Source organism: Podarcis vaucheri (assembly GCF_965113315.1).
Source record: "Podarcis vaucheri genome assembly, chromosome: 15".
Taxonomy (NCBI): domain Eukaryota; kingdom Metazoa; phylum Chordata; class Lepidosauria; order Squamata; family Lacertidae; genus Podarcis; species Podarcis vaucheri.
In genome coordinates this window covers 45,563,387-45,586,260 of record NC_138753.1, presented here as the reverse complement: position 1 = coordinate 45,586,260, position 22,874 = coordinate 45,563,387, and the positions used below count along the sequence as shown (strand labels likewise).

The 22,874-nt window shown below is 46.6% G+C and overlaps 1 protein-coding gene across 5 annotated transcripts in view; it reads left to right on the top strand.

Moving 5' to 3' along the window:
• The first annotated feature begins 527 nt into the window (after positions 1-527).
• Positions 528-22,874, top strand: part of NSD3 (nuclear receptor binding SET domain protein 3) — an 88,177-nt gene continuing 65,830 nt past the window's right edge. For 4 of the 5 annotated variants that reach the window (XM_082200230.1, XM_082200229.1, XM_082200228.1 and 1 more), the window contains exons 1-2: positions 529-895; positions 13,629-14,350. In XM_082200230.1, the coding sequence (XP_082056356.1) occupies positions 13,673-14,350 (678 nt within the window). In that variant the 5' untranslated portion in view covers positions 529-895; positions 13,629-13,672. Of the gene's footprint in view, positions 896-13,628; positions 14,351-22,874 lie in introns of all 5 variants that reach the window. The other variant, XM_082200231.1, reaches the window with a different exon arrangement.

Sequence of the window (22,874 nt, the reverse complement as noted above, 5' to 3'; positions counted from 1 at the left end):
TCCAAACAGGACTTTAAGAGAGGTGACAGATTATGCTTATTTCTTCTGAAGTCAGCATTCTGTAGAATTGAGGGGAAGCCCAGTATAGCCATTCCAATGAATATGTGAATTAAAACCCAAAGATCGGGCCTGCATGTTGGTGCAGAAGTGTCCACGCCACAGCTGGGCCTCTTCCCCGAGAGCGGGTCTCCGCCTTCCCTAGGGGAAGAGTTTTGCGCGCGCGCCCGGGGCCCCTCGAGGCCTCACAGGGGAGCCCCAAATCCTCTGGGGCCCCAACCCCTCCTGCCAGCCGGGCTGTACCTGCGGGACCCCCTCAGAGCCACGCCCTCCCCGCCCCCCAAGGCGCCGCCGCCGCCGCCTGGCGCTGCTGCCCCGGGACAAGCGCGCGCGCGCCCTCCGCCCGACCCGTCCAGGCGGGAAACTGCAACTCCCAGCATGCCCGGCGCCTGGCGCAGCGCGGGCAGCCAATGAGGCGCCGCTTTCTTCCGGCGCTGCCTCTGAGGGAGCTTTGTGCTGCGCGAGAAGAAAGGCGGCGGCGGCGAAGGCGAAGGCGAAGGCGGCGCGCAGGGCCGAGGCCGGGGCCTGAGAGCGAGCGAGCGCGAGCGGAGCGCCAGCGCCCCCTCTCTTCCCCGGACTCCTCGCCCGCAGCCCCCGAGGAGGCTCCTGCGCCGCCCGCGACGGAGGAGAAGGAGGAGGAGGCGGCGGCAGAGGCGGCGGCGGCGGGAGCGCCGCGTCAATTGAGGCCGGGGATCGAGCGCGGCCTACGGAGGGGCCTGGCCCGCCCCCTTTGCCGAGCCCGGCCCGGCGAGGCCTTTTCCGCCGCGCTTCCTTCGTTACGCGTCCCGGCGGCGATCGGTCCGATACGGCGGGGAAGTTAGAATGGAAGAGACTGACGGTGAGGCGGCACGGAGGGGGGGGCAGGGGGCGGAGACGTCGCCTTGCGAACGAGCCTCCCCAAGTTGCTAGTCCTCCACATTCCTCCGTGTCCAATATTTGCCTTTTGGAGAGCCCGAGGGCCCTCCCTTTTTCCTTTTCGTTTTTCATCTACAGGACCCTTGATGAAAACGTGAGCTGAAGGGGGTTCGGCTTCTCATGATAGAACGGGAGAGTGGGAAGGGGCGCGAGGGTCATCTAGTCCAACCCGCTGCAATGCAGAGATCTCTTGCCCGATGCGGGGCTCAAACCCACGACCCCGAGAGCCAGAGTCATCCCCACCTGGTCTTCCTCCTTTGCTCCTGCATGGGTGACCTCCCTCCCTGTAGCAGTTTGGGGACCTAAAGAGAGATGAGGTGGGAACCCAGCGCAGGAAGCAAAAGCTTTCCCTTCCCAGTTTCTAAGAAGCAAACCTTACTTGGCACAGACAAGCACAAGTGGGCATTTTCAAGGTCCCCCCCCCCCAGTGCTTTAGGGTATATCTGTAATCCAAAGTAGACCTCAGTACAGTGGTACCTCGGGTTACATACGCTTCAGGTTACATACACTTCAGGTTACAGACTCCACTAAATCAGAAGTCGTACCTCAGGTTAAGACCTTTGCTTCAGGATGAGAACAGAAATCGTGTGGCAGCGGGAGGCCCCATTAGCTAAAGTGGTGCTTCAGGTTAAGAACGGACCTCCAGAACGAATTAAGTTCTTAACACGAGGTGCCACTGTAATGTGGTGTGCATTAGGATCAGTGGGTTCAAATCCTCATTCAGCTGTTAAACTCACTTTGTGACCTTAGGCCATTCAATATTTCTCAGCCTAACACTATGTGTGCTGCCCTGAATCCTTTGGAGAAAGGGCAATATAAAATCGTGACAAATAACCTGTAGCTATTATTATATCAGAATTTGATCTGAGAGACAGTGGGTTGCTGAAGACCACATAATGAGTTCATGGCAAAGTGAGATTTAAAATACTGTATGTAAGTTTCCAAATTTGGACCTAATAGTCCCTTAGCTGTGTGAGTGAGCCCCGTTGAGCTTAGTGGGCCTCTTGAGGAGATATGTATACAGTAGTAGTGAATTGGTTAATTTACCACCAGTTGAGAGAGAGCTCTAAAGAGTCGGGGGGGGGGGGTGTGTCATTAGATGTGGAAGTAAGGACTTTTCATAGTGGCTTTGGCTCTGAGTACCATAGTATTTGCGTGTTTGGTAGACATTTAGCAGTAGCAGCACCAAGAACTTGTAGCGAAAGTACACCAACAAAGTATCATCAAATCATCAAACACTTTATTAAAATACATAAAAACTATTCCTGATGCACTGACAGTACAGTGGTACCTCGGTTTATGAACTTAATCCATTCCAGAAGGCCGTTCTTAAACCGAAACTGTTCTTAAACTGAGGTGCACTTTCCCTAATGAGGTTCCATTCTTAGACTGAGGTAAAGTTCGCAAACCAGGACACTACTTCCAGTTTTGCGGAGTCCGTAAACTGAATCGTTTGTAAACAGGGCTGTTCTTAAACCAAGGTGCCACTGTATGTGGTAGATAGTGCAGAGGGGAGGTGTGGGCAACATATATATTATGGGGGAATGGGGGTTTGGGGAGACCTAGGAATGTGAGGATGTATGGGTGGTATAGGACTTTGAAACAGATGGAGTGGAAGTGGGATGATGACTGGAGGCTAGATCTCACATAGAGCAATGGGATTGTGAGGATGCCAGAATTGGGATGAAGGCTGGAGGCGGGTTGAGGCATTATGATTATATACCTTTAGGTTCCAGACAAAAATGTTCCTCTTCAATCCGTCCTTTGACTGATTAACATCTTACAGTACAGTGGTAGCTCAGGTTAAGTACTTAATTCATTCCGGAGGTCTGTTCTTAACCTGAAACTGTTCTTAACCTGAAGCACCACTTTAGCTAATGGGGCCTCCTGCTGCCGCCGCGCGATTTCTGTTCTCATCCTGAAGCAAAGTTCTTAACCCGAGGTAATATTTCTGGGTTAGCTGAGTCTGTAACCTGAAACGTATGTAACCTGAAGCGTATGTAACCCGAGGTACCACTGTATATGCCTTTTAAATTTGTTTGTGGGAGGTGGGGTTATAGTTGTTTTTATCATGTATTTTGTGCTTCATCTGAGATCTGCAGATGAAGGGAGGTGTACAAATTTAATAAATAAAATAAAATGGGATTGATGATTTGGTGATAAATAATAAAGTCAGCTGGTATGCAAGGAGGTTATAGTCCTATAACCTCAACTATAGTCCTATAGTTGTGGTTGATGTTGTCAACATGACAATGGAAACACAGTTGCTGAGGCATTTTAGGTGGTTTGGAGTGTTAGACTCTTCAAGACTGTTGGCTTAAAGGATATGAGAAACAATATAGGAAAATACATTATGAAATAATTTATAGACAAAGTGTTGTTATGGGTTGTGTGTTGTGACCAGTACAATAATAGAATAACTGTGCTGGAGTCTGGCGAGATGGCCTTAATGTAGTGTCATATATAAGTGTGAGAATATGGACTGTGGATGTGGAATTGGTTATGTCGCTTGCCATGGGGTTGCTGTTTTGCATGACATTCTAACTAGAAAGCCATAAATAGTCATGGGGTAGTGTTGGAGTTGGCCTTGGAGTTGGAGAAGCCTAATCTGGGACTGTTAATAACACAACCTTTTGTGTATGTATATACAGTGCCTGCCTACATGTATAAATTTGCATGAATGCCCTATTAAGGCTTGAACCTAGAGTTCTGGAAAGTGATCTCTTGTTGCTAAAGGGAAAGACACCCTCTTTGTTTTTCAAAGAAGGATTGAGGAATAATTGAGGATAGATCAGATAATAGTTTAATGTGATGGAGGAGGGCCATTTGGATTTAAAGGGGCAGAGGCAGCCATGTTTGCTGCCATATACTGCAGTGTAAATCTCTTTAGACCCCCTACTCCCCAAAAGAAACAAGGCTTGTTTTGGGTTAACAAATGATCTTTAAGATCCTTCTCCTTGTTCCTTATTCTCTATCTTAGAATCATACCATTCTGAAATTTATTATAAGCAGACTGAGAAAGGAACATCTTTCCACCTTCTCATTCCTTTCTGCAGCCAGTACTGCTAGGGGACTGTGGTGCAGAAATTAACCCTTTTCAATACAAATCTGCAGCGGGATTATACAGACATTTTCCTCTCCATTTTCATGAAGAATTAAATAGGTAGAGGGGCTGTCTCTGTTGTAAATGGCAGAAGGCTGAACCGTCTTCAGCAATTTCTTTAAGTAAACAAGGAAATGACATTGCCAAGGCTGTCGACAAAAGGCACACTTGTTTGTGAACAGCAAGATGAAACTTACTTATTGATTGTGTTTTAAATATTATACACGAAGGGATTTCCTCCTACATTTTCTTAATGCTTTTTCTTGACTCTATTCCTGTACAGATAGCTAAGTGTTCCTTTATTTTAGCTGCCATTGAACTGTGCAGATGCTGTTGTTTGTATTTCATGTACAGCACACAACAGAGATGTGAGACAAATTGCTGTTCAGGTATCTGATTAGTGGGAAGCAGGTATATTTGTGTGATGCTTTGATAATTTTTTTTGAATTGATAGCATCCGAGGGTTTTTTCTGCAGTGGAGAGAGGCTCCATATTCTGATTGTATCTCTAATGTTTGTAGTTTGTTCATTTTGTTTTTCTTTGTTGATTTGACAGAAGTATAAATGTGAATGTCTTGTCAATCAGCCACAATCTTTGCATGTTTGGATAAATCCTGTGTCCGTTTGTTTTAAAATCAAAGTATCATATTTTGATATGCTTGCTTCATTTTTACACATCTGTTTACAGGCTTCTCAGTGTTCCTGTTTTTGCCCTTAAAAACCCTAATACTCTGGGGGCAATATATAATTTATTACTATGATTGGCTGCAATGCTGCAGTTATATGTAGAATAACAATATTTCATTAACATTTTCATAACTGCACCATGTTCTGTGTAACACTAGGCAATGTCTGCAACTCTAGTGCTGTTCTTTCTTGTTACTATTTTCTCTAAGCAAGTCTTAGTAAAAGATGATCAGTGGATGACACCAGGTGCTATTGAATCGGTTAAAGTAGTGATGTTTGGCTCCAGTAGAGAGGACAAGTACGTTGGCAAAGGGGAAGTTTGTAACAAAATGCTTTCTAGGAATAATTATTTTTCACTTTAAATTGATTACTTTTTAACTTCAGCGCTATGTGTATGTAAAGTTGGAAATTACTCATAACATTTTGTATGATGGCTAGGTTGATGAACTGCTTTGCTCTTCATAAAACTGTTTAGACTATGCTTTCTATAATATAAATATACAAAACAACCAGAGTGTTGGCAATTTATGTGGGAATGAGAAACCCCAGACCCATGTGATGATGCCTTTGTTGGACCAGCTAGGCTTTAAAATACTCGAACTGAGCTTATTTTGAAAACCTAATTGATCTAGTGAAAATAGCATCCTGTGTTTCTTGTTACGTGAAGAAGGTAAAATTTTTATTTTATTTTGCAAATGGAAGATTTTGTATACTTGAAAGACTATATACATACATATAAAAATGGTAGGCAGCATGAAGGCCTTGATTTTCTTCTCTGTATGGCTGCTTGTATGCAAGTGTGATAGTGTTAGACAGCTGACACCTTAGCCCAGACACACCTCTTTTGAAAGAGGGTGTCATTGATTTACTGTTGAAGCCTACTAATGGAATCCTAACTATGTCTACTCAGAATTAAGTTCTGTGGAATTCATTGGGGTTAAGATTGCAGATTATGTTGTCCAGTCTGCTCCTCTGGTGGTAGTGTTGCTAATTATTGTAGTGTATATATAATTATTTGTATATAATTTAGTAGCTGCTCTCTCTCATACTCTTAACAAGATGTGGAAAAAAGTCTGTAATATGATACCATAAAAACAGAATGCCACAAAAGCCATAAACAGCAGTGTCATAATCAGAGTAAAATAAATAAGCTGACCAGTACCCAGGCAGTGTTTCATCTGCTGATGGAAAGTGTGCAGGGAGGTTGCCGTGTTGAACTCTCTAGTTCAGATAGTAGGGCAAACACAGAAAAGCGTTACTGTCTCAGACCCAGGGGTCCACTGCAGCCTTATAGTTCTGCCTGTCTGGTCCTTTTCTTTTCAGGCCACACCCCTTCTCAAGCTCACATTTCTCACTGGCCCTCCTGTCTAGATGCAGTGTGTCATTGAACTGTAATAATGCCTTTTGCTTGCCTGGATGGAGGCACGCACATGTAGAAATAGCTTGACTTCTGAATGACTGGGCTGTAGCCTCCAGTACAAAGCTACATGTCATGTCCCTTGGGCTACCCACCACTGCCATGTGACCCCCAGAAGGTTGCAGTGCCTCTACTCAGAACAGTGCACATGATCAATTTTAAGCAATTCTAAATTCCCATTTATTTTTATTGTCGGACAGCTAAGCACTTGCTGGGACTTAAAAGTGCTTAATGGGCTGAATAATGCCATATGATAGATAACCTACAAGTTAAGCCTGGGCTTACTTTTGAGGTTAAACTTAACCTTTTGTGTGTGTCTAGAATTGCAATTGAGTAGCATTGTGTTTATCAGATTGGGAAAAATACTACTCTTTGGGTAAAAACATTCTAATAATGAATTACATCATTTGTGTACATTCTAGAAAAATGCAGAATTGTAATTACAGTCGTACCTTGATTGTTGAATGGAATCCATTCCAGAAATCCGTTTGACTGCTGAAAACGTTCGACAACCAAGGTGCGGTTTCCCATTGGCTGCAGGAGCTTCCTGCACTTAGTCGGAAGTGCAGGAAGTCACGCCGGACGTTCGGCTTCCAAAGAACGTTTGCAAACTGGAAAATTCACTTCCGGTTTTGTGGCGTCCGGGAGCCAAAAACATTCAAGTTGCAAGGCATTTGGGATCCAAAGTACAACTGTATTGATGAAGGAGGATGTAGAGCTTTGTGCTGACTTTCTGATATTCTGTTTCTCTCAGTCTAACCGTGTCTCATTACTAATGAAAGGGTTATGTTCCATCAGTGAAACGCTGGCTATTTGCCTACTATCACAAAATGGGATGCTGGGGTTAATGCAATATAATGGTATTGCAGGGGGTCAGACTCTTTGTCCTAGTTTGACCATTTGTTGACTCTGCTTTTTGCAGCCTGTTCCTTGGGTATTGCATCATGTTCTTTTTCAGGAACATTAAATGTAACATTTTGATGTTTGCTGCCTTGAAAGGAAGAGTGGGATACAAATTAATAAATATCAATAATGTAAAAATGTGTTTAAAGTTTTCATGTTGGTTATAGTTGTCATGAAGTTTGCTTATTGCTATACAGTCATACCTTGGGTTGAATGTGCTTCGGGATGAGCGCGTTCGTGTTGCGCTCCGCGGCAACCCGGAAGTAACGGAGCGCGTTACTTCCGGGTTTCACCGCATGCGCAGACGCTCAAAATAACATCATGCACAGAAGCGATGAAAAGCAACGTGCACATGTGCAGACGTGTCATCACTGGTTACATTTGCTTCTAGATGCAAACGGGGCTCCGGAATGGATCCCGTTCGCATCTAGAGGTACCACTGTATTTTGTAATAATGTTTCTTTAATTGCTTTAGAGCATTAATATCTTGCTTTTCAGGTGATTTCTGAGTTGCTAATGCAGCTGAAATACTAAAAAAGTAATAGATACAGAAAATTCATCCTATAACAGTAGCAGAACAATGATCAATAAGCCATATTTAAAAATTTCATAAAACCCAACATCTAAAAGGCCTGGGTGAATGAAAACTCTCCATCCGCCACCAAAGGCATTGAGCTCTGTGACGGATGAGCCATCTTTTCTCACCTCTTGGGGACCTGAAGGAGGGCTTCTGGAGAGGATCATGTGTGTATGATGCTAGCATCCACCCACTCCTAACATCCCCAATGAACTTTGGTAAAATAACTTGTTGGAAATTCATGGAATTTTGATTTTAGCTGAGTGTTTATCAATGCAGCTGCACTGCATTATAGTGTCTTCTGCATAAAGCAAAAATAAAAATAAATGATTAGTTGTTGGAGCAAGAAAGTGTGTTACTCTGGAAGCCAGGCATATCAGGAAATGCTCAGCTACCCTGATTGCAATATGTAGTTCTTTTCCTTGCCTTGTAGCAAAACCCATCACATTTCTAAAAAGTAATTTTAATATACACCAGAGATCACTTTAACATTTAGGACCAGCACAGTGTGGTGTTAAAGTATTATTATCTACAGTCAACTCAAGCACTTGTGACACACTTCTCTACAGTTTACTGTCAGTGTGGAGCAGCCAGTGATTGAGGTAAACAAGATTATGCTTTTTATCCTTTTGAGGTTTTATACTTGTCACTGAACTACAGTGGTACCTCAGGTTACATACGCTTCAGGTTACAGACTCCGCTAACCCAGAAATATTACCCCGGGTTAAGAACTTTGCGTCAGGATGAGAACAGAAATCGTGCTCTGGTGGTGCAGCGGCAGCAGGAGGCCCCATTAGCTAAAGTGGTGCTTCAGGTTAAGAACAGTTTCAGGTTAAGAACAGACCTCCAGAACGAATTAAGTACTTAACCCAAGGTACCACTGTACTGCTGATTTTTTATATTGGGCATGTGTTGGTCGGCTATTTCACATCTCAACCTGCAGAAAGTATCCTGGAAAGAGAACTCTTTGAATGCTGGAGGGATGACGTTTAAGGGTGGACAAACAGGCCAGGATGTTGAGTGTCTGCTGTAGATTGTGATAAAAAGTTCCCTCCTCTCTTCCTTTGTTCTACGAACAGGAATGTCAGGGCAATAGCAGTACAACTCCCCCTCTGCTGCTGCTCTGCCAAAACTGCTTTTGCAGAGGAAAACCAAGCTGTCAGCAGCTGTGGCTTCTCCTTTCTAATCACAGCAGCTCCTTTCCCTCCTCCAACTTTTCTCTATTGTAGAGCAGTTCTGAAAATGGGGAAGGCATTATTTCTCTCTTTGACTCTTAAATGGTGCCAATTATGCATGCTAGGATTCTCAGGGACATGGAATTGAATAACCCAGTTCCTTACATTCCTTTCTTAAAGGTTTGCTCTTTACTAGGATTTAAATAAAGAATTGAAGCCATTTCCAAGACTATAAATGACAGTAAAACCAACAAAAGCATGAACTCCTGTGGCCTGATCTTCAAACCAGGGATCTGTCTTAAGAATCTTGAGCTGCTTCTTCCTTCTTTTTAGTATTTATGTCACCCTTACAACCAGGTTCCCAGAATGACTTTCATTTTAGTTGTAGATGTAATTTGCCATAGCTGTTGCTCTCTGTTTTGAGCAATTTTCCCATTTTAAAAAAGTTGTGTGTGCGTGTGTGTGTGTGTGTGAGAGAGAGAGAGAGAGAGAGAGTGCATCTGTGTTTTTTCATTCTGTACTTTCCCTGATCCTAACTGTGCTGGATTCATATTTTTGAGAGATGAGATCTATTTTGTATTTGTGTCATTAGTAAATGGAATACTGTATGTTAAATTGCAAGATGATGGAAGAGAAAGAATGTTCATACTGTGGTACCTCGGGTTAAGTACTTAATTTGTTCCGGAGGTCCGTACTTAACCTGAAATTGTTCTTAACCTGAAGCACCACTTTAGCTAATGGGGCCTCCTGCTGCCGCGCCGCCGGAGCACAATTTCTGTTCTCATCCTGAAGCAAAGTTCTTAACCTGAAGCACTATTTCTGGGTTAGCGGAGTCTGTAACCTGAAGCGTATGTACTGTAGACCAGATTTTAAGAAAGTGAAGTCAAGTTTCCTAAATTTGCCACTTTAAAAACTTATGTACCTTTAGAAATGTTTTGTACTTAGCAAAATAGCAAAGTAATTGTTTGTTTATTCAAACATATAAAACAGGCATTGCTGATCAAACATGAAGTTATAAGCTGTGTGCATAGTTGCATTTTGGGGTTCATTTTCTCAAGTGTCATAATAAGTCTGCGTGCAAAACGTTTAGGACTTGGTATATTGTTGAATTCAGAACACCAGCTAGGAAGGAAGCATTGGGATGGTGGATATATTGTGTGTATTTAAAATGTTTTTTGAGAGGAGAGGAGGGAGAGTCATTATGCTTATTCTTTGCTGTATGTCCCATTGGCCTGGGATCAGCAATACGGTACTGAAAAAGCTTATTCTTGGATCTGGAGTGTAGAGTGCTAATGCAAGCTGGTTGTTGATACGGAGGGCCAAATTTGCCAGCAAGTAGTTCAGCTGAACAGTTTGTTCATAAAACCATCACAATGTGTGTCAAATTTAAAGGAGTGTTCTTCAAAATAACCTAGATTTCTTTTGCTATCTTCATCTGCATGCCGCCTGAGGAGGTCTTTAAACGTTTTCTGTACATAGTCATTCAAAAGATACCACCTTCCTAGCCTGGATTCTTACTAGGAAGAGAGCAAGACTGAGCCTCGGGCTTGTGCTCCTTATCGAGTGCACCTGTTTTTCTCACTGCCTGAACAAAAAGGTCCTGTGGTTATTGCAATGTAGAATCTTCCCTGATTCCAGGCAGATAAGCACTCTTTAACAGTGCTTGGTCTCCCAGAATAAGGAAGATGTAAAAAGATAAAGGGTAAAGGGACCCCTGACCATTAGGTCCAGTCGTGGCCGACTCTGGGGTTGTGGCGCTCATCTCGCTTTATTGGCTGAGGGAGCTGGCGTACAGCTTCCAGGTCATGTGGCCAGCATAACTAAGCTGCTTCTGGCGAACCAGAGCAGTGCACGGAAACGCCATTTATCTTCCCGCCGGAGCAGTACCTATTTATCTACTTGCACTTTGACGTATGTTCAGATAATTAAGACCTCCTAAGTTGGATGTTCTGCTCTCTCCCCACTGAGAATAGAAAGGGAGGGAGTGCCTTGGGTACAGTCCAAAATGGGATATAAGTAACGTTTGAATAAGGGTGGCGCTGGGGTCTAAACCACTGAGCCTAGAGCTTGCCGATTGGAAGGTCAGCGGTTCGAATCCCCACGACGGGGTGAGCTCCTGTTACTCAGTCCCAGCTCCTGCCCTCCTAGCAGTTTGAAAGCACGTCAAAGTGCAAGTAGATAAATAGGTACCGCTTCGGCAGGAAAGTAAATGGCATTTCCGTGCGCTGCTCTGGTTCCCCAGAAGTGGCTTAGTCATACTGGCCACGCAACCCAGAAAAACTCTGTGGACAAACGTCGGCTCCCTCGGCCAGAGCTCTGCAACCCCAGAGTCGTTTGCAACTGGACTTAACTGTCAGGGGTCCTTTACTGTTTCAACTTTTGAATAGGCCCTAGGATGTTTTTGCTGTGAGATGCCTCCACTTAATTTACCTTTATTATATATGCATGAATGGCAAGATTGTGTTTTTACTTCCATATCAGTGATTTTGTAAAATAATTTGCTGCTTCCTTGTCATGGTCACCATACAAATGGAGTTGCTCACATCAGTATGTAAGAAAACTCAGTTTTTGGAAGAACGTGTAGCATATATATACTACATGTATTTGCTCTTGTCTAATAGATACATTTTTTTATGCAAGATAATCCCAAAAGATAAAAACTGGGGTACAGAGGGCAATGTACAGTGGTACCTCGCAAGAGGAACGCCTCGCAAGACGAACGCCTCGCAAGACGAAAGAGTTTTCCGTTTTTGAGTCGTTCCGCAAGACGAATTTCCCTATGGGCTTGCTTCGCAAGAAGAAAGCCCATAGGGAAATCTCCGGGGACCTCTTTTAAAATGCTGGCGGTCGGGACCAAAGACTTTCGCACACCGCCGGCCTTCAGAAGAGGTCTTGGACCTCTTCTGAAGGCCGGCGGGGGGCAAAAGTCTTTGCTCCCCCCGCCTTCCTTCCCGGGACAGCGGAGACTTCTCCGCTGTCCCGGGCGATCTTAAAATGCTGGCGGGCAGCAGCGAAGCTTTCGCTGCCGACCCCCAGCATTTTAAAAGCCCCCGGGGCAGCGGAAACTTCTCCGCTGTCCCGGGCGATCTTAAAATGCTGGCGGGCAGCAGCGAAACCTTCGCTGCTGCCCGCCAGCATTTTAAAATCGCCCCGGGACAGCGGGGGCTTTTAAAATGCTGGCGATTGGCAGCAAAGCCCTCCTGTCCCCGGAGCTTGCGGGGCGGGAGGTGGGGAGAAGGGCTTTTCTTCCCACCGCCAGCCTTCAGAACAGCCTTCTGAAGGCTGGCGGTGGGAAGAAAAGCCCTTGTCCCCCCCCCAGCCTTCAGATTGATTTTCAATGCATTCCTATGGGAAACCGCGCTTCGCAAGACGAAAAACTCGCAAGAAGAAAAAACTTGCGGAACGAATTAATTTCGCCTTGCGAGGCACCACTGTATAGGTAGATAACTCTTGACTTAAAAAATAGTTCAGCCAGTGCCCTTAGCTCCACAGAGTTACAGTGGTACCTCAGGTTACAAACACTTTGGGTTACAAATGCTTCAGGTTACAGACTCCGCTAACCCAGAAATAGTACCTCGGGTTAAGAACTTTACTTCAGGATGAGAACAGAAATCGCGCGGCGTCAGCCGGAGACCCCATTAGCTAAAGTGGTACCTTAGGTTAAGAGCGGACCTCTGGAACGAATTAAGTTCTTAACCAGAGGTACCACTGTAGTCATATTGTTCATAGTGCTTTTGGCACCTTTAATGGCTTAGAGATTTTAAATATATTTTACACAAATAGGGCTGGGTGAGATCTGGTTTTCAACATCTTAATATATTACCAGCTAACCATCACAATATACCAATATATCATGATGTGTGAAATAAGGAGGAAGGAGGAAATAAGGTGGGGAAGAAGAAGCAACCGAGAGTTGATTCCTGGATATGGACTTCAAACTGGTTTTGGACGATACATCACCCAGTCCTTGTGTTGTAATCCGGTCTCTTCATATCGGCCATGCAAGAGCCAGGCAGCTACATGGCACAATTCTCCACTTCTGTTGCGCATAAGGAGGGAGTGGGCAGGAGGAGTGACCAGGAGGAAGGAGGCAGCCCACTTGCTAGGATACAAGCAGGCGGGCGCCGGGCGGGAAATTTCTCGAGTTCCCTCTGCCAGGAAGTGAGTGGAAATTCATGATATATTGCCAGGTCAAAAATTCTGAAACCATTATTGTGATCTGGACTTCTAATCGGTTTTGGATGATGTTTCAACATGTCTCCCAGCCCTACACACATGGGTACAGAGGGGGGGGGGAAATAAGCAGTGAGGGGAAAGGCTGTGCAATGCAAGTGATTATAGACATGCATTTCCCCCCTTCTGTGTGTGGTGTGTGTAGAACGCAACCATCATGGCAATGTATTACCTCTGTTATTGGAGGCAGTATGTCTCTGAATGCCAGTGGCTGGGAATCACAAGTGGAGAAAGTGCTGTTTGCTTGCAGGCTTCTCACAGGCATCTGACTGGCCACTGTGAGAACAGGATGTTGGACTGGAGGAGTCCAGAAGCACTCTTCTTAGGATCTTATATATACTTTTCTAACTGAAGGTAGCACTTCATGCATCAGATGAAGTGCACACTAAAGCTTATGCCATAAAACATCTGTTAGCCTTTGAAGTGCCCTAAGACTCATTGTGTTAGCATGGAGGGAAATTCTCGCCCAGTCCACTCCCAAGCATTTGTCTTGGCTTCTTAAACTTTACCAAAGAACTTGCATCACCAACTGCTTTATCTTTTCACTTGTTTCTTTTTTTAGGCCCTATGAGAAAAAGGGAAAGCTAAGGATGCTGGAGCAGAACAATGGATTTCTCCTTCTCTTTCATGCAAGGGATCATGGGAAACACAATTCAGCAACCACCTCAACTCATTGACTCGGCTAACAACCGCCAAGAGGATGCTTTTGATGCCAGCAGTGACATCACTGAAGATGGTAGTCAGACGCCATATGAAGCTGCTCTTGCCTTGCAGCAAGGGTTTCAGTACCCTACGCCAACCACGGAGGATCTTCCACCCCTCATTAATGGATTTCCACCAATTGGCATGTATGAACCCCAAGCCAAATATCAGCCATATAGTCAGTATCCTAATGGTTCAGCCAATGGCTTTGGCACTGTTAGAAACTTTAGTCCACCAGAGTATTACCACATGGAGAACTCTAGCATAAGGCCACATGAAAATCTGGAAAAACCATCTCCTCCACAGCAGCCACCTCCTTCAGTATCCCAAACGGTGATTCCAAAGAAGACTGGTTCACCAGAAATCAAATTAAAAATAACCAAAACTATCCAGAACGGCAGGGAATTGTTTGAGTCCTCTCTGTGTGGGGACCTTTTAAATGAAGTACAAGGAAGTGAGTATGTGAAGTCAAAACATGAAGGGAGAAAAGAGAAAAGGAAAAAAAGTAGCAAGCATGACTCTTCCCACTCAGAAGAGCGCAAATCACATAAAATTCCAAAACTGGAGCCAGAGGAACAAAATGTAAGTGAAAACTGAATTTTAGCCTTTTCCTCCAACACTGCTTTTATTTTCTTTGTTTTTGTTTACATGTTGAAAGATTATCAAAGCATCTACAGTTAGGCAGCACAGTTAAGATTGATTAGTGGTTTTCTTTCCTGAACAGTTCACCATTATGGATCTCTCATTTTTAAATTATTTTTTATCTTGGTGGATTGCTCTTTATTGCAAAAACAGAATTTGGATTTTCTTTGTGTAAAGTATGCAAATTCCCATAATGATTTGTCAGAAGCTTGACATCCTGACAGAGTAAAATTATCCTGATCAATGACATAATTTTTCTTTCAGTGATTTTATTGTTACTGAGGGAATGACTCTCCTAAAGCTGCATCAGACTTTTTCTTTAAGAAAAGTTTGGTATTTTTAGATTCAGTATAAATCACTTCAAGCTTTCTGTCTCTTAACAACCATTCCTTGCCTTCTCTTTCTTCTTGTGTTAATTAATTTCTTAACTGTACATACATGGGGCAGCTCTGTATAAAGGAAGCCTCTTCTAATATTGTAAATTTATTTCCTTCTGTATAATTAACACAGTTAATTTATACTTGTTGCATGTGATAAGAATTGCTGGCTTTAATGCAGGAAGTAGTAAATATAATCTTCTGTGCCAAGGGCATTAGAATAATATTCTGTAAGATTCAGTGGAGCGAAGGAGAAGGCAAGAGGGATTTTGGAGCAATTCAAAGCTTTTTTTCTATTCTGTAGTGTGATGCCATGCATGTTTACTCACAACTCCTATAGTATTTATTGTGACATGTTCTCAGGTGAGTATGTATAGAGTTTTGCAGCTAAGCTACTTGTTTGGTGGGCTTGACTTCAGGGCTCCAGCTTTTCATTTGATTCACAAATCCATGAATGGCCAACCTGAAGCACCAAAGCCACAAGTCTGGCACCTTTGGACTGCAGCAGGTGCACTTCTGGCTTTCCCATAGTCAGGCCTGCTCCTTAGCTCAGAAGATGAAAGGAAAAACCGGCCCAAGGCATGGGTGGGGAGGGGCTGAGCTATATAGGAGCTGTAGTTTGGACTGGAAAGGCATTCTTATACAGTGGTACCTCGGTTTAAGAACTGTCCGGTTTAAGAACAATTCGGTTTACAAATTCCGCTAAGCCGGAAATAGTGTCCTGGTTTGAGAACTTTACCTCGGTCTCAGAACAGAATCTGAATGGTGGATGGGTGGCAGGTCTCATTAGGGAAAGCACGCCTTGGTTTAAGAACAGACTTTTGGAACGGTTTAAGTTTGTAAACCAAGGGACCACTGTACTGTAAAATGGACTTGTGGTACACATAGTTGCCGAACCATGTTTGCCACCTCCAGCTGTTGCCCAGTTAGTGTTGACCTGTGACAGGACCTTCTCAATGTTCATTCCCCATTTGTGGAATGCCCTTCCTGGTGAGATGTGTCTGTAATATTTATTGACTTTAAAAAGAAATTTAAAAACACCCAGGTAATTGATGGCTGAAAGATATTGGGCATTACAACTTTGAAATTCGTAATTATGAGGGTATGTAACTGCTTTTAGATGGTTTTTAAATTGTTGTGAAATGTTTTAAATAAGTTTTTATTTTATTTTAAATTGTATTGTTTTAACTTTTTGAAGTTTGCCACCATGGACTCCTTTGGGTGGAAGGGCATGATAGAAATGTAATTAATAATGATAATATAGTTATGAATATAGAGCAGGGGTCGGCAAGGTTTACCTCGCCTGGGCCAGTTCAGTCCAGCTGAAATCCCTTGTTGGACCGGATAGCGTGCACGCGCCTGCGATTTCCGGCATCTGCGCAGACGCAATTTCCGACGCCGCGGAAGCGAGTCCCCGTGCCATGCTGTGCCAGTTTAGCACAGCACACGGGGACTCACCGAGTGGGCGGCTTGGTTCAGGGGCGGCTCATGGGCCGGTCTTCAAACAAAAGCATCTTGGAGGTCCCGGGCCACAGGGAGGTTAGGCTGGCCTTGACCAGAGCCTTGGTTCTCTGTTAATTAAAGAAAACTGCAGTAGGCTCCAAAGAGCAGCCTATACTGGCCCAATGTAAATGTTATGAATGTAATCCTTGCTTTTTCCTTTTCAAACAGTTAACAAACACAGACACCCCACAGTGCCATGGTACAAAGCAAAACTTGAAATCCCCTGCATTTTAGAAGTAATTTGACTTGGGTGGTTGCTGTTCTCCTCAGCATCACAGTTCTTTGGAGCACACTTCTTTGGAGCCCATAGTAGAACAAAATGATGATTAAATTACAGAGGTTTTTTTGCAAATTCAAAGTATACAGAATTTATAGTATCCCCCCCCCATGGGCTGTGGCAGTCAAGCCAGTTTCAGGACAGTTAAATTAACAGCTTAGTTAGCTCCTTTATAAGGTTCACTTCTTCTCCAGTAGGATATCTGAGTCACTTAGTTCCTTCCCTTCAGTCTTAATATGTTCACTGCTAAAGTGTTACTTCTTCAGGGAAAGCTGGAAATTTTTTTGTTTTTAAAGAGGATCAAGGCTAAGGCAACTCATGGGGAAGAGAACCTGTGTTCATGAGTGGGGAACCTTTTTCAACTCAAGGGCTACTTTTTCTGGGGCCATTTTTCAGTGCTGGGTGGGGCCAGAGGCAAAAATTGGTGGAGCAGTGAATGTAAATTTTATCTTTCTGCAGCAGACTAGTTTCTGCTCACACTCTCACACACCCCTCTATCCTCCATCCAGGTGGCCTAGAGACATTATCGGAGCACAAGGACACATTCCAGCCAATCCTAGGCATTCATGAAGGGTGCAGAACCAAGCGGGTGAGGGGCATGGCCCAGCGAGAGGGGCTGTTCCTAGGATGGAAGTGTGGCAGGAGAGACTCTGAAAGGCCAGAAAGAGAAGCTGCCAGGCTTAAGGGTTCCCATCCCTGCTTGAGTTAGAGAAACATCAAGCTTTATTTTTGTTAAGGTGCTCTAAAAATTGTTTACTATGAAATAAAAGTGAGTATTGGTATAAACTGGGAATTACCGGTTTTTTTGCACCATAACACTCACTTTTTTCCTCCTAAAAAGTAAGCGGAAATGTCTGTGCGTGTTATGGAGGGAATGCCTACGGGTGGCATGCCTACGGATTTTCCTCCTCTAAAAACTACGTGCGTGTTATGGTCGGGTGCGTGTTATAGAGCGAAAAATACGGTATATGTTCATAGCTTAGATCAGGTTGGCATATGGCTCTTGCCAAGCTACAGTAGAATTCTAAGACGTTGTCAAGGTAGATTGTAGATTTTAAGCAATTTGTTCCATGTAAATACGGAACAGTATTATTACTGGTGGTGAATAATCCCTTCTGCTGACTTTATTATTATCATTTGCATGAACCCAAGCTAGTGGTAACTAAGCCTCACCAAGTTTTCTTAATTTAATAACAAGAACAAAGGTTTATACAGGCACTGTGATTCTTGAGCAAGCAATTTGGCCTGCCTGAGATTACACAACCCCATGCAAACAAGGTGACAATACATTTCAACACAGTGTAGAGAGAGAAATTCAGCCAGAAAAATAAATTTTCAAAAGCTTGCAATTTACCTTTCCATCTCCAGTAACATTAGACTGAGTTGGCCTCAATTGCCTCTTTCCCTATTCATATTTCTAAATTTATGTCCTGCTCTGCTGCTACAACTAATCCATGTTTATTGATACAGTGGTGCCTCGCAAGACGAAAAGAATCCGTTCTGTGATTCTCTTCGTCTAGCGGTTTTTTCGTCTTGCGAAGCAAGCCCATTGACGGATTAGCAGATTAGCGCTATTAGCGGCTTTTAGCGGCTTATCGGCTTATCGGATCAGCTGATAAGCAGCTTAGCGGCTTAGAAAAAGGGGGGGAGGGGAAAAAACCCGCAGGAACTCGCAAGACATTTTCGTCTTGCGAAGCAAGCCCATGGGAGATTCGTTTTGCGGAGCACCTCCAAAACAGAAAACTCTTTCGTCTAGCGAGTTTTCCGTCTTGCGAGGCATTCGTCTTGCGGGGCACCACTGTACTCCATTGTACTCTACAAATACCTTTAAAGGGGTTTCATAGGACCTCTTCATATCTAATCACAATGGCCTTTCAGCCTGAAAACAAGCTGTGAGTTTAGATGAAGCTGATATTGCCGTTGGTTGTATGTTGTGTGTTTATTGGGAAGAGAAAGGTAAAGGGGGCCTGTTCCTCTGTGGGCCTATTCCTCTGTAGCATCAGGAAGAAAATTGATTGTACATAGAGTGCTTCAAAATACACTTGGGTTGAATGCTGTAATTGTGTGTGCAATTTGTACAGTGCTGCCAAACGTAGCTGTCAGAGCTGCTTCCAGATCCTAGCTCACAGAGGATCACGCTAGCCAGCGTTCACTTTATAAAAGTCTTTATTGAGTTACAGTTTCCATTTCCAAGCTGCAGCGTGCAGCCCTACGTCTTAGAAGCTAGACCGGCGAAGCTCCGTCTGAGTCCCCGCCTCCTGTACACCAACTTAATACCCTCGCCTTACTCCACCTTTTCCGCCTGACCGTTCTTCTCTGGGTCCCTCTGCCCCCCGTGGTCTCTTCCTTCCTGGACTCTTCTGATGCTGACCCCCCGGGCCCTTCTGTCTCCTTGCAGCGGGCTTTAGGACCTGGCTCCCTTTCCGGGCTGCTTACTGCGCCGCCTTCCTGTGCATTTGAACTTGGCGCGCGCGCCCAACCTTCCACTTTCCACTTGACCGTTTCTTCGCTCCCCGATGGAGGTGTGGCCACTCCTGACTCATACCCTCCCCCCTGCGGCGAGCCGCCGGAACTCGATACCTGGCGCCCTTCCTCTCCACTGCGCTCTGTTGGGGACGCTGGCCCCGATTTCCAACTGCTGCTCTCTGACCCCTCTCTGGTCCCTTCTTCCTGGGGTGTCCCCCTAGGCTCACCCCTTGCTCTGGCCACTGGCGCTCCTTTCTGTGAATCTTCCGATTCACTGGAAAGACTCGGAGAACTCGGGTCGTCGTCATCACTCATCTTTTCTTCGGACTCCTCCCCCTCGCTCTCGTGTTTCCTCCCTTGCCCTCGCCTCTGCTCCTGAACCCCGACATCCATCCCCCCTCGAAGCCCCCCTACCCCCCTCCCCTCCTTCAGGTGTGGGTGCTGGGTGCTCCAGTGTCATGGGGGCGAATGCCGGATACAGTTCGCTTCCCGTGGCTGGCATCCAACTGAAGACTTCCGGTTCTTCCTCCCTGCGCTCGTTGATGACGGTCACCTCCGCTTCCATCTCTGTGCCGCCGTGCTCGAACCCAAGATCCTCCCCGAACACGTCCAAGTCAGTCTCTGCCTCGGTCGCTCCCGGGTCCGTCGCTCGACCTGGAACCTCCAGCCACTTCCTGCGCCACTGTTCCTCTGGTCGATCGTCCCACCAATACGAGGTTTCCGAGGCCGATCCCGAGGGTGATTCTTCCGGGGAGCGTGTGCCCAGTGAATGTTCCACGTCCGAGTCAAACCCGTGGAACGTGCTGGCTGAAAGCGTCGGTGTGAAAAGCCAGTCGTCGAAAAAGTCGGCTGGCATGGGCCTGTGCGGGAAGAGGGCATGAAATTCGTCCTTGAGCAGAGGGTCTTCCAAAGCGTAGCCTTGCACCCAGCAAGAGAGCCAGTGTGGTGTAGTGGTTAAGAGCGGTAGTCTCGTAATCTGGGAAACCGGGTTCGCGTCTCCGCTCCTCCACATGCAGCTGCTGGGTGACCTTGGGCCAGTCACACTTCTTTGAAGTCTCTCAGCCCCACTCACCTCACAGAGTGTTTGTTGTGGGGGAGGAAGGGAAAGGAGAATGTGAGCCACTTTGAGACTCCTTAAAGGGAGTGAAAGGCGGGATATCAAATCCAAACTCTTCTTCTTCTGCTTCTTCAATTGGCACTAGCCGGGGTGCCCTCCCTGGCGAGAAGGTATTCTACTCCCTCTTCCCCCCATCTAGAGTCCAAAATCTCTGTGACCTCGTTGATGTGCTCCTCCTGTGGCACTCCCCCCTGCTCGGTCCCCTCCCGGAGCGGACTCGGTGCCGTTCCTGGTTCCTGAAATCTGTGCGGTGCCTTGTAGGGAGTGAGCACCGATCTGTGGAACACCGGATGCATCCTGGATCCCTCCGGAAGTGTCAGCCGGAAGGCCACCGGGTTGACCTGTGCCTCGACTTGGTAGGGCCCTAGCTGCTTATGCCCTAGCTTCTTCTTTGCTAACGATCTGGCCGGCACTGCGTGGGCTGCCAACCAGACCCAGTCTCCCACTTGGATCTCTTCGCCAACCCTCCTGTGTTTGTCCGCTTGCACCTTGTATGCGTGCTTAGCGATCTCCAGGTGCCGCCAGAGCTGATCGTGGACCTCCTGCAACTCCGACGCGAACGCGTCCGCTGTCTGCGGCTCCCCCTCCCCCATTCTTTCCAGTCCCGGGAAGGTTCTGGGGTGTCTTCCATTGTTGGCGAAGAACGGTGTCACCCCCGTGGACACGTGCTTCGTGTTGTTGTAGGCGAACTCGGCGAGGGGCAGGTAATCCACCCACGTTGCAGGCTGTTGATTTGCATAACATCTCAGGTACTGCGGCATGATGGCATTGACCCGCTCAGCTTGTCCGTTGGTCTGCGGGTGTCTCGCTGACGCTAGGTTGATTTTGACGTTCAGGAAGCCCATCAGCTTCTGCCAGAAGTTCGAGATGAACTGTCGCCCCCGGTCGGACAGTATAGACCGCGGCAGACCGTGAACCTTGAACACGTGATCTATGAACAGTTTGGCGGTTTGTTCCGCCGTGGCCACCTTCGCACACGGAATGAAATGTGCCATCTTGGTGAACAAGTCCACCACCACTAGCACTGCTGTCTTGCCCCTCGAGCTGGGTAGATCCGTGACAAAGTCCAGGGCCACTCTCTCCCATGGTTCGAACGGGGTTTGCAGCGGTTCCAACAGTCCCGCCGGCGGTCTGTGCACTGGTTTGGCCCTCTGGCAGGTGTCGCACCTCGCAACGTAGTCCGCGACTTCCCCTCGCATTCTGGGCCACCAGAAGTCTCTAGCGACTAATTCCACCGTCTTCTCCGTGCCAAAGTGCCCGGCAGTGGGCGCGTCGTGCAACTGCTGCAGTACCTTGGCGTAAAGTTCGTCTCCTGGCACGTAGATGGCCCCTTTACGGATGAGCAATCCATCGCGCACCTGGAACTCGTCGGTCGTCGCCGTGCCCCTGTGCACCTCTGCCATCTTTGCTCGTGCGAATGAGTCGTCCTGCAACGCTCGCCGTACCGCATCCAGGTCAACTGTTGCCGAAGCGCACGCCCACGCTGTCGGTGCGAAGATGTGCATGGCCGCCGCTGGCGCCGCCTCCTCGAGGTATTGCGGTTTACGGGATAGGGCATCCGCCATGACGTTGGTGTCTCCTGGGACATACTCTATTCGGAAGTCGAAGTCCGCAAAGAACTCTGCCCAACGTATCTGCCTCTGGTTTAGGAACCGCGCCGTGCGCCAGTGCTCCAGATTCTTGGGGTCCGTGCAGACCTGCACTGTGTGCTTGGCGCCGATCAGGAAGTGCCTCCACGCCTTGAATGCTGCATGAATGGCAAGCAACTCCCTGTCCCAGATGGTGTAGTTCTGTTCCGACTTGCTGAGCTTCCTGGAGTAGAACGCTGCCGGCCTCCAAGCCCCCTGCGGGTCTTGCTGCAACAGGACTGCTCCCACGGCTCTGTCCGAAGCGTCCGTCTCCACCCTCATCGGTCTGCTGGGGTTGACATGTAGCAGCTGCTCTTCCGACGCGAAGAGACGCTTGAGTGTCTGAAAGGACTGCTCCGCCTGCTCCGTCCAGATGAACTTCTTTTTCTTGGAGCTGAGCGTGTCTGTGATGGCCGCCGTCTGCATCGCAAACCCCTTGATAAACTTGCGATAGAAGTTCGCAAAGCCGACAAACCGCTGGACCTCCTTCCGGTTGCGCGGGCTCTTCCAATCCAACACAGCGCGAACTTTGGCGCTGTCCATGGCGAGCCCCTTGTCTGACAACTTGTAGCCCAGGAAATCCACCTCCGACACGTCGAACTGGCACTTTTCCAGCTTGGCGTACAGCCTATGCTGCTGCAGTCTGCTCAACACTTCCTTGACATCTCTGTCGTGGGCCTGCTGCGATTCCGAAAATATCAAGATGTCATCCAGGAAGCAGACACACTTCTTGTAGAGGAGCCCCGCTAACACGTGATGCATGAAAGCTTGAAAACAGTGGGAGCCATTTTGCAGTCCAAACGGCATAACTCTGTATTCGTAGGTGCCCAGGGGCGTGAACATGGCTGTCTTCCACTCATCGCCTTCCCTCATGCGATTGAGGTTGTACGCCCCTCGCAGGTCCAACTTGGTGAACACGCGTCCTTTGCGCACCGTCGCGAGGAGGTCGTCGATCCTGGGCATGGGGAAATCCGATGGCTTGGTCATCGCGTTTAAGGTCCGATAGTCCACTACGAGCCTTTTTTGGGGCGTGTCTTTCTTCTTCACAAAGAATACAGGACTGCCCCCCACTGCCTTGGACTCTCGGATGAAACCG